The sequence below is a fragment of the Rhinolophus ferrumequinum genome, chromosome 12 (genome assembly GCF_004115265.2).
Source record: "Rhinolophus ferrumequinum isolate MPI-CBG mRhiFer1 chromosome 12, mRhiFer1_v1.p, whole genome shotgun sequence".
Taxonomy (NCBI): Eukaryota; Metazoa; Chordata; class Mammalia; order Chiroptera; family Rhinolophidae; genus Rhinolophus; species Rhinolophus ferrumequinum.
Window position 1 is genome coordinate 31,604,063 of NC_046295.1, and position 13,832 is coordinate 31,617,894.

Consider the following 13,832-nt stretch of genomic DNA (forward strand, 5'->3'; position numbering starts at 1 on the left):
CCCTCTGGTCTTCCCCTGAATTGATCTTATACACACATACACACACACACACACCCCCCTATACACATGCCCACTTTAGCTCCAACCTCCTACCCATGAACAAGGACAGGAAGACCAACTCTTCTGCACTGAAAACACTGTGACTGCCTGAGGCTTCTCTGCAGTTCCCACTCCTATAATGCACTAGCAGATTTTGCCAGCACAGACCCAACCCTAGCAGTCACCTGAACTGAACCCAAAGGGTAAGCAGATCAATTAAGCAATTCCCGTCCACTTGTTCTGCTACTTAACACTGTCCCATAAGTTCTGTCATAGCAGATTCTGCAATCAGTACAAAGACCACTATAAGTCAGAAATTCCATTACGTCCTGAAACAAGTAACAATGGCTCAGAACAGCGGGTGTGGATTAATGCTTACCTTGCAGCCACATATCCCCTCATTTAATCCTAAAAACCCCAAAGCAGGAAGTGCCATTCCCATTTCATAGAAGGCGTATGCTTAACAATTCCTACTAGTTCTCGACCGGCAAGTGGCAGGGCCAGGAGTGGAGGCCAGGTCGCCCCTTCTCCGAAGTCCAGGCTCTCAAGCACAGCGCAACACTAATTAGTCTCACTGGGGTTAATCCCTTGCAACCAACCTCTTCCTCTAGAAAATCACCGACCTTTTCAACTGCAGGCAGTAACCTACTGAAGGATCCTGCAGACAATTTAATGGGTCCCCAATCAACATTTATTTTAATGAAATTAGAACAGAATAAATGATATCAGAGTAACTATACATAGTAAAGGTACTTTTCATGAAACTTTAATTCAGTTTTACATGTATTTGTATGTGTGTTAGGTTGTGGAGTAAGTAGCATCATAAAAGTTTGAAAGTAACTCAACTACAAAACTTAACTAGAAATTACTTCTATGGCCTTTTTATATAGAATATTCTGTTTTTAAAAAATCAGGTATGATCTATACCATAATGCCACCTTATACTTATGTTTATATAGAAAATGCAAAGCACTTGGCACAAAAAAAAAAAAAAAAAAGGAAAACTCTTGATTTGCTCAAGCTTTCAAGGTGCCAAAATAGGAGAGAGGAACAGGAATTGATGAATAAAGTCCAAAATTAAACTCCTTTTTACACATTAGGAAAGAAAAAGAAAAGCATGACTTTAGAAATAATTTTTTTTTTTTTCAACCCACAGGGGCTCTTAAGCATGAACAAAGTTAAACATGTCCATCAGAGGAACACGGGTAGTTAAAGATTGGCCACATAACAAGACCTCCAGACAGTACCATGCCCTGGTCACAGCTATTAAGTGCTTCAGAAGCCATACTTCAAAGAACCAAACACAGAGCTAGTTCTACAATCCTGGCAACAGTGAAGATATAGCTCCATCACCTGGTAAAAAAAGATCTCAAGTTCACCTACGAATAGTAAGACTGAAGTTCCCCAAGCTTCATTAAGACATGTGTAGGATTCCTTCCCCCTTCACCTCCCACACACTGTTGGTGACTCTTCCTCTTCAAGGCTGTTCCTGGGGGTACAAAATTTCAGGTATCTAAAAACATTAGTGGAAAGTCCCAAAAATAAGCACAATTTTACTACATTGCGTAGGAGTACATAACTAGGTTATAAACCTTAATGAGTGCCATAATGGTCAGGAAAGTGGCCACTGCTGGGGGCGTTGAAGGGAGCTGTAAATGGAAGAGGCCTCATAGATGCAGCCAGGAAATGTTCTATTTCTTGACCTGGATGGGGTCACACTGGTGTTCATTTTATAATCCTTTAAGTAATACTTTTGTGTCTTACGAATTTCCCTTATGTTATTATATTTCACATTTTAAACAAACTTGTACTGTTAGGACCTTCAATCTCAGAATTCCTTAAATACCATCTCCAAAGCCTAATGCCCTCCCTTCCCTAGCCCCCCAAAGAAGTGAGTTCATCAATTCTTTAAAGGGGCTGGTTACTCCTATGAGAGTATCACAGTCATCTTCCTGCCCCATTCCTCACTAGGAAAAGCAAAACCAAGTCTCAAAGAAGCGGGGTAGGGAGGGCAGGAGCTGATTTTAAATGTGAAATACGGAAGAAGGGTATTTCAAAGAAGGGGAGCCAGAGAAGGAATACTATCTAAAGATCTATGCTTTAAAACTGAGAAGCAAATCTCAAAAACTACAGTTTCAACTTAAAGGCATTACAACTTAAGAAATACTAGTCTGCTTAAATTATGACACATCTATATATCAGAACACTATGCAACCTTAAAATTAATGAGGTTTTTAAAATTACGCTAATTCATTGAGAAACAAACACAAATCAGTTGCCTCATTCATTTTTAAAAGGAAAGAAAATGTGAATTAATAAAATCAGAAATAAAAATATAATTAATAAAGATTACAAGCTTTTCTGGTAAACTATTCTCTATTATTTACTGATACATTTGAAATTAAGATATATAGCTATGTAAAGAGATGACAAATCAAAATAGATAAAACAAAAAAAGAGACAAAACTATAAACCCAAAACAAAGGGAAAATTTAAATTAAAAAATTTATCAAATAATCAACAGAAAAGAGCACTGGTGACCTTAATGGAAAATTTTTTTTCAACATTCAAAAATGGTAATTCTTATTTTAACATTCCAAAGAACAGAAAAGCATGTGTAGAGATGGCTTCCATTGCAGAACAGTTAAAAAAGCACCACACACACACACAAATTAAATTACAAGCTAACCGCATTTAATGAGCACAAATGAAAACTCCTAAATAAAATCTCAGAAAAGAGACCATAACACAATTTTTAACTATCCACTATGTCTACGAAGGGCACATCCTAGGAATGGGTAATAAAGCATAAGGAAAACTACAATATAATTAAATACATAAACAACATAATTAAAAACATACAACAAGATTAAATAAACAGGAAAAAAATCAAGTAAGTAGCTTAGTTGCTACTGAAAAAGTATCTGCTAAAATTCAACATCTATTTTTCAGTAAAATTCTGTTTTAAAAGTATGAAGAATAAATGTATTTAATGTAATAAAGTTTACATATACAAACAGAAGCCTTAATGGTTCAAGCAGAATATCTCTGTGGCCTTGTGATAGACAAAGATTTCTTTAAAAGAACATGGAAAGATTTATAAACTGGACATTAAAAGTAGTAACTATTGTTCACAATTAAGTATGTGAAAAGATAAGCCACAGAATGGAACACAACATTTGCAATACTTTAATATAGAATACATATACTGTGGCATATCAAAAAATGTAATACCATGATATAGCAATGAAAATCAACAACTACTGCCATTGCAACAGAGATGAATCTCACAAACACAATACAGAAATAAAAAAGCCAAACACAACAAAATACACACTCTATGATTCCACTTATATAAATTATGGTTACTATTTTAAAAACCTAATCTATAGTGTAAAAAATCAATGTATTGTTTATGTTGGGGTGGGAAGAAATGGTGTAATTGGGAGCAAGCATGAGAAGAAAGGTTTTAGGGGGCAGTGGTCATGTTTTATTTCTTGACATAGGTAACGACTACATGTGTATATCCACTTGGTCGTAATTCATCAAGCTATATACATTTATGGTTTGTGTACTTTTCTTAATGTGTAGTATACTTAATAAAAGATTATTTTAAAAAATAAAAAATCAAATTCAAAGAAATAATTCCTTTAAAACTATGAGAAAAACAAACCCAATCAATCATCTATCCAATTTACCATGGTACTAGAAATGCCATTAAATATATCTTAAAGACAGAAGGTGTCAATACAAGGAAGAAGTAAGTTATGGGAAAGGCTATCTTATCAATTAAGCAAGAGGATTTCGCATACTCTAATTTGATTCCACATTCCCATTAAAAAAAAAAAAAAAGCATAGTCTTTGACCCAGCAATTCTACATCTAGAATTTTATCCTGCAGAAATAGATGTTGGTTACATGTACAAAAATATTTTCTGCTGCTTTATTTATAATAACTTATACTCAAGATTACTTTTTTGGTCCGTGAAAACCAAGTTTTCCTAAGAATTTTACTTTGCTTACATAAAAACCTGTAAAAGAAATAAAATCAACAAAGGGCAACTTAATTCTCTGATTTATATTGTTTTTTTACCAGCTTTCAAGTTTTCATTCATATCCACACTCTTCAGTTCTAGTCCTTTTCTTTACAAACACATTGGGAGGAGGTAAGCTCTCTCTCTACCAAATTCACCAGAACATTTCCTCCACCTCAGAAAACTACTAGTGGCAGGAAAAAAACATTATAAAATGATAAAATAGTCAATCTGCCAAGATGTGACCATCCTAAATGCACCAAACAACAAAGCTGCAAGATATATGAAGCTAAAACTGCTCAAACTGAAAAGAGAAAGACAAAGCTATAATTATAGTTGGAGCCTTCAACAGCCCCTCTCTCAATAATCAATAGAACAACTAGACAGAAAATCAGCAAGGACAAGGAACTTAACAATGCCATGAAAATCCTCAACAAATTTTAAAAAACTGGAATCATGTAGAGCATATTCTCCAATCACAATGGAATCAAATTGAGATCAATAACAGATAGCAACATGAAAATATACCAACACTTGGAAACTAAACAACACTTACAAATAATCCATGGTTCAAAGAGAAAGTCTCAAAGAACAAAAAACACATTGAGCTGAGAAAATTTAAAATGATATCACAATTTATGGGACACAGCTAAACCAGTGTTAAGAGGGAAGCGTACTGCACCAAATACTTGTACATACATTAGAAAAGAGATTCTAATAATATAAGCCACACTTCAAGAACTTAGAAAAAAGAACAAAATAAATCCAAAGCAAGGAAAGGAAATAATAAAAATAGGAGAAATAAATAAATTTGAACACAAAGAAAAAAATAAATGAAACAAAGAGCTGGCTCTTTTAAATTAACAAATTCCTAGCAAGACTGACAAAAAAAAAAAAGACACAAATCATAAGTATCAGGAATGAAATGGGGTATTACCCATATTAACAGACTAAATAAGAAATATCCCATGATCACACTAATTGTTGCAGAAAAAGCATTTGACAAAATAATCATAATAACTTTAAAGTCTTCAAAAATCGGGATAGAAGGAACTTCCTCAACTTGATAATAAAGCACCTAAAAAATATATACAGCTAACACACCAAAATACTGGATGCTTTCCCCCTAAGATAGGGAACAAGGCAAGGAGGTTTACTCTCATCACTCTTACTTAACATAGTGCTAGAAGTTCTAGCTAGTGCAACAAGGAGAAGAAAGAAAGAAAAGGCATAAAGTTCAGGAAAAAAGAAATAAAACTGTTCCTATTTGCAGATGATGGTCTACAAAGAAAATCCAATGAATCTACCAAAAAAAACCAACCTAGAACTAATAAGTAAATTCAGCAAGGTTGCAGGTTACAAGAAAAACACCAAAAAAAAAAAAAAAAAAAAAAAGTGTTTCTATATACTAGCAATGAACACATGGAAAACAAAATTAAAAACATTATACCATTTACAATTGCTCAAAAAAGTGAAATATTTAGGTGTAAGTCTAACAAAACATGAACAAGACTTGTATGCTGAAAACTATACAATGCTGATGAAAGAAATCAAAGATCTAAATAAATGGAGAGATATACTGTTTATGGATTAGAAGACTCAACATATTAATAGTAAAGATGACAGTTCTCCCCAAATTGACATACTATAGGTTTAACACAATTCCTGTCAAAATTCTAGCAAGACTGAGATACAGACAAGATTATTCTAAAACTTATATGGAAATGCAAAAGAACTATAATAGCTAAAACAATCACAAAAAATTAATGCCCAACAGGTTTTTCACAAAGATGCAAAGATGATTAAATGGAAGAAAGCCATTTCAACAAATGGTGGTGGAGCAGTTAGACAGCCATAGCCAAAAAAGAATCTCAACCTAAGTTTTAAACCTCATACAAAAATTAACTTAAGTGTAAAATGTAAAACTATAAAATCCTTAGGAGAAAAACAGAAAATCTTCAGGATCTAGGACAAGGCAAAGAGCTTATAGACTTGACACCAAAAGCACAAGTAATACAAGAAAAAATTGATAAATTCTATTTCATTAAAATTAAAATCTTTTCCTCTGCAAAAGACCATATTAAGAGAATGAAAAAACAAGTTATGGAGTGGGATAAAATATTAGCAAACCATATATCTAACAAAGGACTAGAACAAGTAAAGAAATCTCAAAACTTAACAGTATAAACAAACAATCCTACTTGAAAATGGGCAAAAGACATGAAAATACATTTCACCAAAGCAGCTATGTAGATGGTAAATAAGGACATGGAAATATGTTCAACATCACTAGCCCTTAGGAATATACAAATCAAACTACATGATCACACTACACACCTAACAAAATGGCTAAAATTAAGAAGAGTGAACACTAAATGCTGGCAAGGATGGAGAGAAACTGAATCACACATAATATATTGCTGAGGGAATATAAAATGGTAAGGCCACACTGGAAAACAGTTTGGCAGTGTACTAAACATGCAAACTGCCATGCAGCTCAGCAACTGGACTGGATATTTCTCCCAAAAAGACTTATGTCCACATAAAAACCTGTACATGAATTTTTAGAGCAGCCTTATTTGTAATAGCCACAAAACTGGCAATGATCCAGATGTCCTTCAACAGGTGAGTGGTTAAAAAAATCTGTGGTACTTTCATACAACGGACTACTATTCAGCAATAAAAAAAACAAAAAAAAATTAAAAATAAACTTGATAAAAACAACAACCAGGATAAATCTCCAGAGAGTCATGCTAGAGAAAAAAGTCAACCACAAAACTTACTTACTGTATGATTCTATTTACAGAACATTCTTCAGATGACAGAATTATAGGAATGGGGAACAGATTAGTGATTGTCAAGGCTTAAGGAGGAAAGTGAGTGTGGCTCTAAAAGGGCAACCTGAGGAATCCTGTGGTGATGGAAAAGCTCAGTATCTTCACTCTTACTAATGTCAGTGTCCTGGTTATAGCATCATTACTGTAGTTTCCCAGATGTTACAGATGAAGTGCAGAGAGAGCTCTGTAGTATTTATTATAACTGCATGGAAGCTACAATTATCCCCAAATAAAAAGTACAGTTAAAAAAAAAAAAAGATGGTGCATAGTTCCATCTGGAATCGCATTTACAGCTTCAAAGCAATAGGAGACCTGAAATGGACCATTAGGACCATTGGAATCTGTCTTTAAAAGATGAGCGCCTTGTTTGGAGAAGCTAATAATCATCATGTGGGAGCAAACTTTACCAGTCAATGCAGACACAAGAGGGCAGGTTCCGAATAACAAGACAATATTCAAACTACACTTACTAGTATCGTCATTGGCCTTCCCCAAATCCAGTTACCTATCAACAACTCTGAATCCCAGACCATACTGAAATAAAATACAGGTATATCCTTGTGGTGTAACAAGAAATAGATCTGATATCCTCGTGGTGTAACAAGAAATAGATCTGATGTGTGTCCCAGTTCCTGGCATGGAACTCCTAAAATCCTTGGTAGTTCCAGAGTGATGGGGTGTCTTTTAAAACCTATTCATAAAGAGCCCCTTTTGAACACCTGAGTTTATGCTGCTGAGATGGCGTAGGGTGGTGCCCCTAGAGGGCCTCAGGATGGGGCACGAGACTGGTTACTAGAAAGCCCAAAGGATTAGAGGGTTGGGACTTTTAGCTCCACTCACTGATGGGGGGCGGGGAGGTCTGTCAAACCTAGAGATTAAGCCTTACAAAAACTCTTGAACATGGGGACAACTTTCAGGCTGGTGAAAAACTCCACATTCTGGGAAGGTGGCATGCCCTGGTTCCACGGAGACAGAAGCTCCTGCCACAGGACTCTTTTGGCCCTTTCCCTATCTATGTACCTCGCCATTTCACTGTTCATCCTTATAATATCCTTTATAATATCCTATATATACTTATACTGTTGTTTCCCCAAAAATAAGATCTAACCGGACAAGAAGCCCTAGCATGATTTTTCAGGATGACATCCCCTGAACATAAGCCCTAATGTGTTTTTTGGAGCAAACCTTAATATAAGACCCAGTCTTATTTTCGGGAAAACACGGTAATATCCTTTATAATAAACAAGTAAATGTAAGTAAATGTTTCCCTGAGCTTTGTGGGCCATGGTAGCAAATTATTGGACCCAAGGAGGGGACTGTGGGAACCCCCAATTCACAGCTGGCTGATAGGAAGTACAAATAAACCGGACTTGCGATTGAGACTTGATTGGCATCTGAAGCGGGGGCAGTCTTGTGGCACTGAGCCCTTAATCTGTGGGATCCGATGCTACCACCACATAGTGTAAGAATTGAGTTAAATTTGTAGGACACCCAGTTGCTGTCTGCTGAAAATTGAAGAGTTGCTTGATACAGAGGGGGAAAAAACCCACTATCTGGTGTCAGAAGTATTACGAGTAGCGGAGAAAGAGTTTTCCCTTACAATCACCCTTTTAAAAGATCTAATTTATGAACAGCCAGACTGATTCCCAAAACAATGCATCAGTTTAACCAACAGATGTTTTACCTTTTAAAGAACCTCTATGTAGCATGCTTCCTCAGCACATTTTAAAGTATTCTTATGATTAAAACGCCACTTACCCCTCCTTTTTCAGAATCTCATCGGCTTAAGCCAAGTGCAGCACTCCCATGGGATCAAAAAACCTCCTCTCTCTAATTTCGCAGGGAAAGACAGTGAGGCTTGGTCATATGACCTGCTCAGGAACTTGGAGAGTAGCAGCCCCTGTCCTAACTACTAAACCAATCCTCTTGCCCAAGTCCATCATTTCTGCATTCTTACTTTAAACAATTTTCATACTGGTGGAATTTTTTCCATTTGGACCTCACCTTACCCAGGAAATGTTAACTCAACTGAACCCTGCAAGACACAGCCCTTGTGAAATCCAGAGAGAGAGGCATTTTGGACAGCTGCTTTATAATATGATTAGGAACGCCCAAGGCCATCACACAGAGGGAGAACAAGCCCTCCAAGCTGGAGCTGCTTTCCAGCTCTGTTACTCAGTGGATGGTCAACTTCACCAGCTATCTTACTTAACTATGTCTTGGTTTCTTTACCTTCAGTAAAACAGCAGCCAAAAAATACGTATTTCCTCCTCACTGATAGGAAGAGTCTAATGAGACAACATAACTGTTCATGATTCTCAACAGTGAAGCAAAAATTACACATGTGGCTGTATAATTGATAAAAACCATTCCAGGATCATCTTTCTTTGGAGTTTGAATTCTTCTCATTATTTATAATCCCTCTGTGTTGGAAGGAGGAAGTTTTATTTAAGAGATTAACCAATCTGCCCAAAGTCACAGCATTTGAGCTGTGTGTTATCCCCTTCTGAACCCTTGTGCAGTTTTCCTGGGACCACATACTGCTATTCCCAACCATTAGGGGTACGAAGGAAAAAAAAAAGGCTTAATAATTAAGTCCAGGAGGCCAGGGTTTTTCAGCATCAGCACTATAGATATTTTGGACAGAATAACTCTTTGTGTGGGGAGCTGTCCGGTGCATGGTAGGACGTTTAGTGGCACTCCTGGGTTCTACCCCTAGATGCCAGGAGCCGCCTCTCAGTTGTGACAACAAAAAATGTCTCCAAACACTGCCGAATGTCTCCTGGGGAGCAAAATTGCCCCTGGTAAAGAACCATTACAACATAGAAATATTTGAAAGCCATCACCTAAAAGGAAACCTTTAGACCAAAAAGAGAAAACAAAGAGAAGGCATAATTCTCTTTAAATATTTGAAAAGTTACCATATATAATAGATGTAGGAACAGATTTCAGATGCCAGAGAGCAGAACTATACCCAGTGGGTAGAAGTATACATAATAAAATCAGCTAACATTTATTCTTCCTAAATTCCAGGCACTGTTCACTTCATTTAATCATCACAATAACCCGATGAAGTTGGTAGTACTGGCCCCACTTTACAGATGAAAAGGCTGAGGCTTGGAAATGTTAAAGAATTTGTCCAAGGTCCAAGAGCTAATAGCAAAAGCAGAACCAGGACTCAAACTGAGGTCTAAGTCTAAGCCTAAGCTCTGAACCACAACCTACTACAACCATGACAAATTAAGGATTTTTACCTCAACGTAATTAAACAAAACACTCTGACTTCAAAGCTGTTCTCGCAGCCACCATCGCAACCCAATCTGTCCAATCAGAAGCAGATCCAGAAAGCCTTTCTACATAACCTCCAGGGAAGTCTCTGCTCTAACTCCATTGAGCCCCTTGACAACATTCAGCTCTCCCTACTTCAAGTTACTCAAGCTACTCTGTCAAGCTCTTCATTAGAAAGCTCCTTGAGCGGGGCAACCAGCTAGTCTCCTTTATGACCCCCACAAAGCCCTGCGTGTACTGCAGCTCAATAAAACTCTCCTGAATGACTGCTCCTGAGGCAGAAGGCCTCCACACCACTCCCACCCTCCAAAGCCCACACCAGCAGGGATATTTAAGTAAGCACTTCTGAGGGATGTCATCTTGCACTTAAGCTGAAGATGGTACTGGAAACACTCTGAGTTTTTTCCAACTCTCAGAAGCTGAGTTCAGGAAGAGTCAGAAAGGGAAAGGTGACTGGTAACAAGCCCCGTGGCTACATCTTCAATCCAGCTCACAAGGACTCACTTGACTATGACCATATAACGTGTCAGGGGCTACATGTATTTATGTGTATACGTGCATGTATATACACTTACAGGTGTATGTATACATATACACATATCCGCGTCTATCTATGAATGCATGTACAGTCACCCCTTGGCATCTGTGGGGGATTGGTTTCAGGATCCTACATATACCAAAATCCATGGACGCTCAAGGACCTTATATAAAATGGTGTAGTATTTGCATATACGCTATGGCATGGTATGCCTACATATCACTTCATTTATGTGGATTCAGCATAGTGCTTGGTGAGTGGCAAATTAAAATTTTGCTTTTTGAAACTTTCTGGGACTTTTTTCCCCAAATATTTTCGATCCACAGTTGGTTGAATCCACAGATGCAAAAACCATGGATACAGAGGTCCAACTGTATATACCTGTATCTCAGTTCCCTCTATAAGAAATTGAGCAAATGTCTACAAGATTTCGCAGGCCTTGAAGCCAGCACAAGGAGGTCTAAATTAGGGACTCCTTTTCCCCCCTAGTATATTAATAAGGTAAGGCAAATAATGCTATACACAGTGTTCCTCAAAAAAAACCAGCACATCTGCCAACCAGTACTACCTCCCCCACGTCCCAGAGTCTGGGTACCCTCTCAGGAAAATGCCAAGTGGCCAAGGCCTGTCCATGTGTGTGGCGTGAGGTGATGCTCACACTGGACAGGGAGACAGGAAAGCATCCTTTGGAACATTACACATTAGTTTGGAGGCCACCTGCCAAGAGATAAACACTAAATTGTATCTTATAGTCACTATATTCCCATTAGAAATCCTAGGTCTCCAGGTTAAACTACTTCTAGTCATTAAAAAAAAAAAAAAAACTCTGCCCAGTATTCATATTAGTAGAAACCTGTCTTCTTACCATATCCAGGAAGTGGTGAGTTCTCTAGGCTAATTTAGGGGTGAAGGGGAGAGCTGGCTGGGAATATCACAGAGTAGAGCAATCAAGCAATTGCTTTGCCAAAGGATCAGACTCAAATAAGGGCAGGAGATGAGAAGGGGAACAGGGCCTGGCATAAACCACGCTAGTGGCCCCTCCTTACCGTCTGTGTTTTTGAGCAGTACAAGGGCAATAATCATGTACCTACACAGCCTTTCCTACTGTCACCAAGTTCCTCTCCATGGCATGGAGGTCTTCTGGTTCCTTCCTTCCTAACCTTGTATCTCCATCAATGACATGGCATTTTCCCCTTACTTGCAACCAATCGCCATTCAAGAGAGGCAGGAATATAAGTGTCCAGAAAATGCAGTCAGACAGATGATGAAATGGGCTGGCCACAACTAGTACAGGAGCCAGTGCAAAACTAAACATATCAACACGACTCAAAAAGCTTCCAGGACCAACTACAAACCATCTTCTTCAATCTGCAGATAGGTTTTTTTCCCTTTTCTTTAACTGAGATTCCCAATTTGGGATAACCAGACAGCTTTTAAACGCATGTGTCTTACTCCGGGTACCACTTGAAAATCCGAGCCATTTAATTGATGTGTGTTTAAATGGGGCCTACTTTTAATCTATCTATACCTTTGTAGGGCAAAAAGGAAGCTTGGAAGCCGGTAGTTTTGGCGCTTGTCAACAACACTTTACTCAAGTCAAGGCAATTAGGCCCATGACTGTTAAAAATTTATCTCAAAGCTCCTGTCCTGTGCCCATCAATCACAGTCACGGCTGAAAACAAACAAAGAATTTTTAAAGATTCTTTAATCCACAGCCAAGGGGAGGTGTGAAGGCAGCCGAGAAATCATGGAGACAGGGAAAGCCTGCGTCCAAGGGGGCAGCTGCTTCTGAGACCTGTTTTGGGACAGGGCACGGGACCAACCAGTGGTACTTTTCTCCCCAAATCTCCCTCCATCTTTACATCTGCCCATTCACCACATTTCGGTCCAACAGTTTTTCTCCTTTGAGAGGTTTATGGCGAGAGCAAGAGGGACTGAAGACAAGAGAGGGTCGAAGCCTGGAATTTGCTGCAACACTTAATTCTGGAAAACGTGTAGCTGTTTACAATCAGCGCCCGGGAGACGCCGAGCGCAGCGCACAGCTGAGTTCACCCCTCGGGGCTCGATCCCGCCTCCCCCAACCCATCAGGCGCTTCCGGCGTGGGGGAGACAAGCCACCGGCCCTCCCCAATGCGCCCGCGGGACCCGGAGCCTCCCCACGCGCCGGCCCCCAGGGCATCAGCGCGGTCTTCCCCCGGCCCCCGCGCCCACCCCGCGCGCTGCCCCGTCCCCATTTACCTCGGAGGCCCGGGTTGTCGTCTCTGGCACGAATCTTCCTGATTTTGACTGGGCGCCCGCTCAGAGTCGACAGGACCAGACGCTGGCGCAAGAAGTTGCAACCCGCGTAGCTGAGGGAGTGCGCCTGAGTCGCCATGTGCGCTCCCAGCGCTAGGCGCGGACGGCGGGGTGCGGCGACTTCTGACGGGCGCGAGGGTCACGACCCGGGAGGCGGCGGCGACAGAAACGGTAGCAACCAGGGTTCCCTCCCGCAGCCTCGTAGCCCCCGGCGCGTCCACGTGGTTTGGAACAGGAAGACGGGGAAACGAGACACCGGGTCAGAGGGGAGCGGGGCGGAGCCGGTGACCGCCTCCCCGCCTCCCACCTCCCTGCCTCCCCGCCCGGCTGGGGGCGGTCTATTACCGAGCCACGCTGTTATTGGCCCTCGCAGGATCAGGGCGGTGCCCGCGCCGCGCCACCATTGGCCCGCTATGGGGCTGGGCGGTGCCTGGGCCGCGCTGCCATTGGCCCGCACTGGAGTTGGGCGGTACCCGGGCCCCGGCAACAGAGTGCGGCGGGAGGAGCGTGGAGGGGTGGCCTAGGAGCCTAGGTGCGGGAACTCGCTGGCCCCGGCATCCTCCGCGGTTCTCTCCCAGAGTAGCAGCAAGGGGAGGCGACAGACTGGGGTTGAGTTTCTACTACATACCCGGTATTTAGGCTCACTACTTACGGCCACCACTGGGATGTGGATGGTATTAGCTCCCCCGCCTTTTTCTTAATAGCGGAGAAAACTGGATTGGCGCGCTTGCCCTGTTGCTGCTGGCGCTGTCCCCTCGTTCCCCCCTGTAATCCTGCGAGGTACTGCCATTCCCTCCTTACA

General features: G+C 40.3%; 1 protein-coding gene across 2 annotated transcripts in view; it reads right to left on the reverse strand.

The window, feature by feature from the left end:
• RCL1 (RNA terminal phosphate cyclase like 1) overlaps nt 1–13,295 on the reverse strand; it is a 50,662-nt gene extending 37,367 nt beyond the window's left edge. Inside the window, exon 1 of one of the 2 annotated variants that reach the window (XM_033122761.1) lies at nt 12,974–13,292. In XM_033122761.1, the coding sequence (XP_032978652.1) occupies nt 12,974–13,109 (136 nt within the window). In that variant the 5' untranslated portion in view covers nt 13,110–13,292. Of the gene's footprint in view, nt 1–12,973 lie in introns of both variants that reach the window. The other variant, XM_033122762.1, reaches the window with a different exon arrangement.
• Nucleotides 13,296–13,832: the final 537 nt, after the last annotated feature.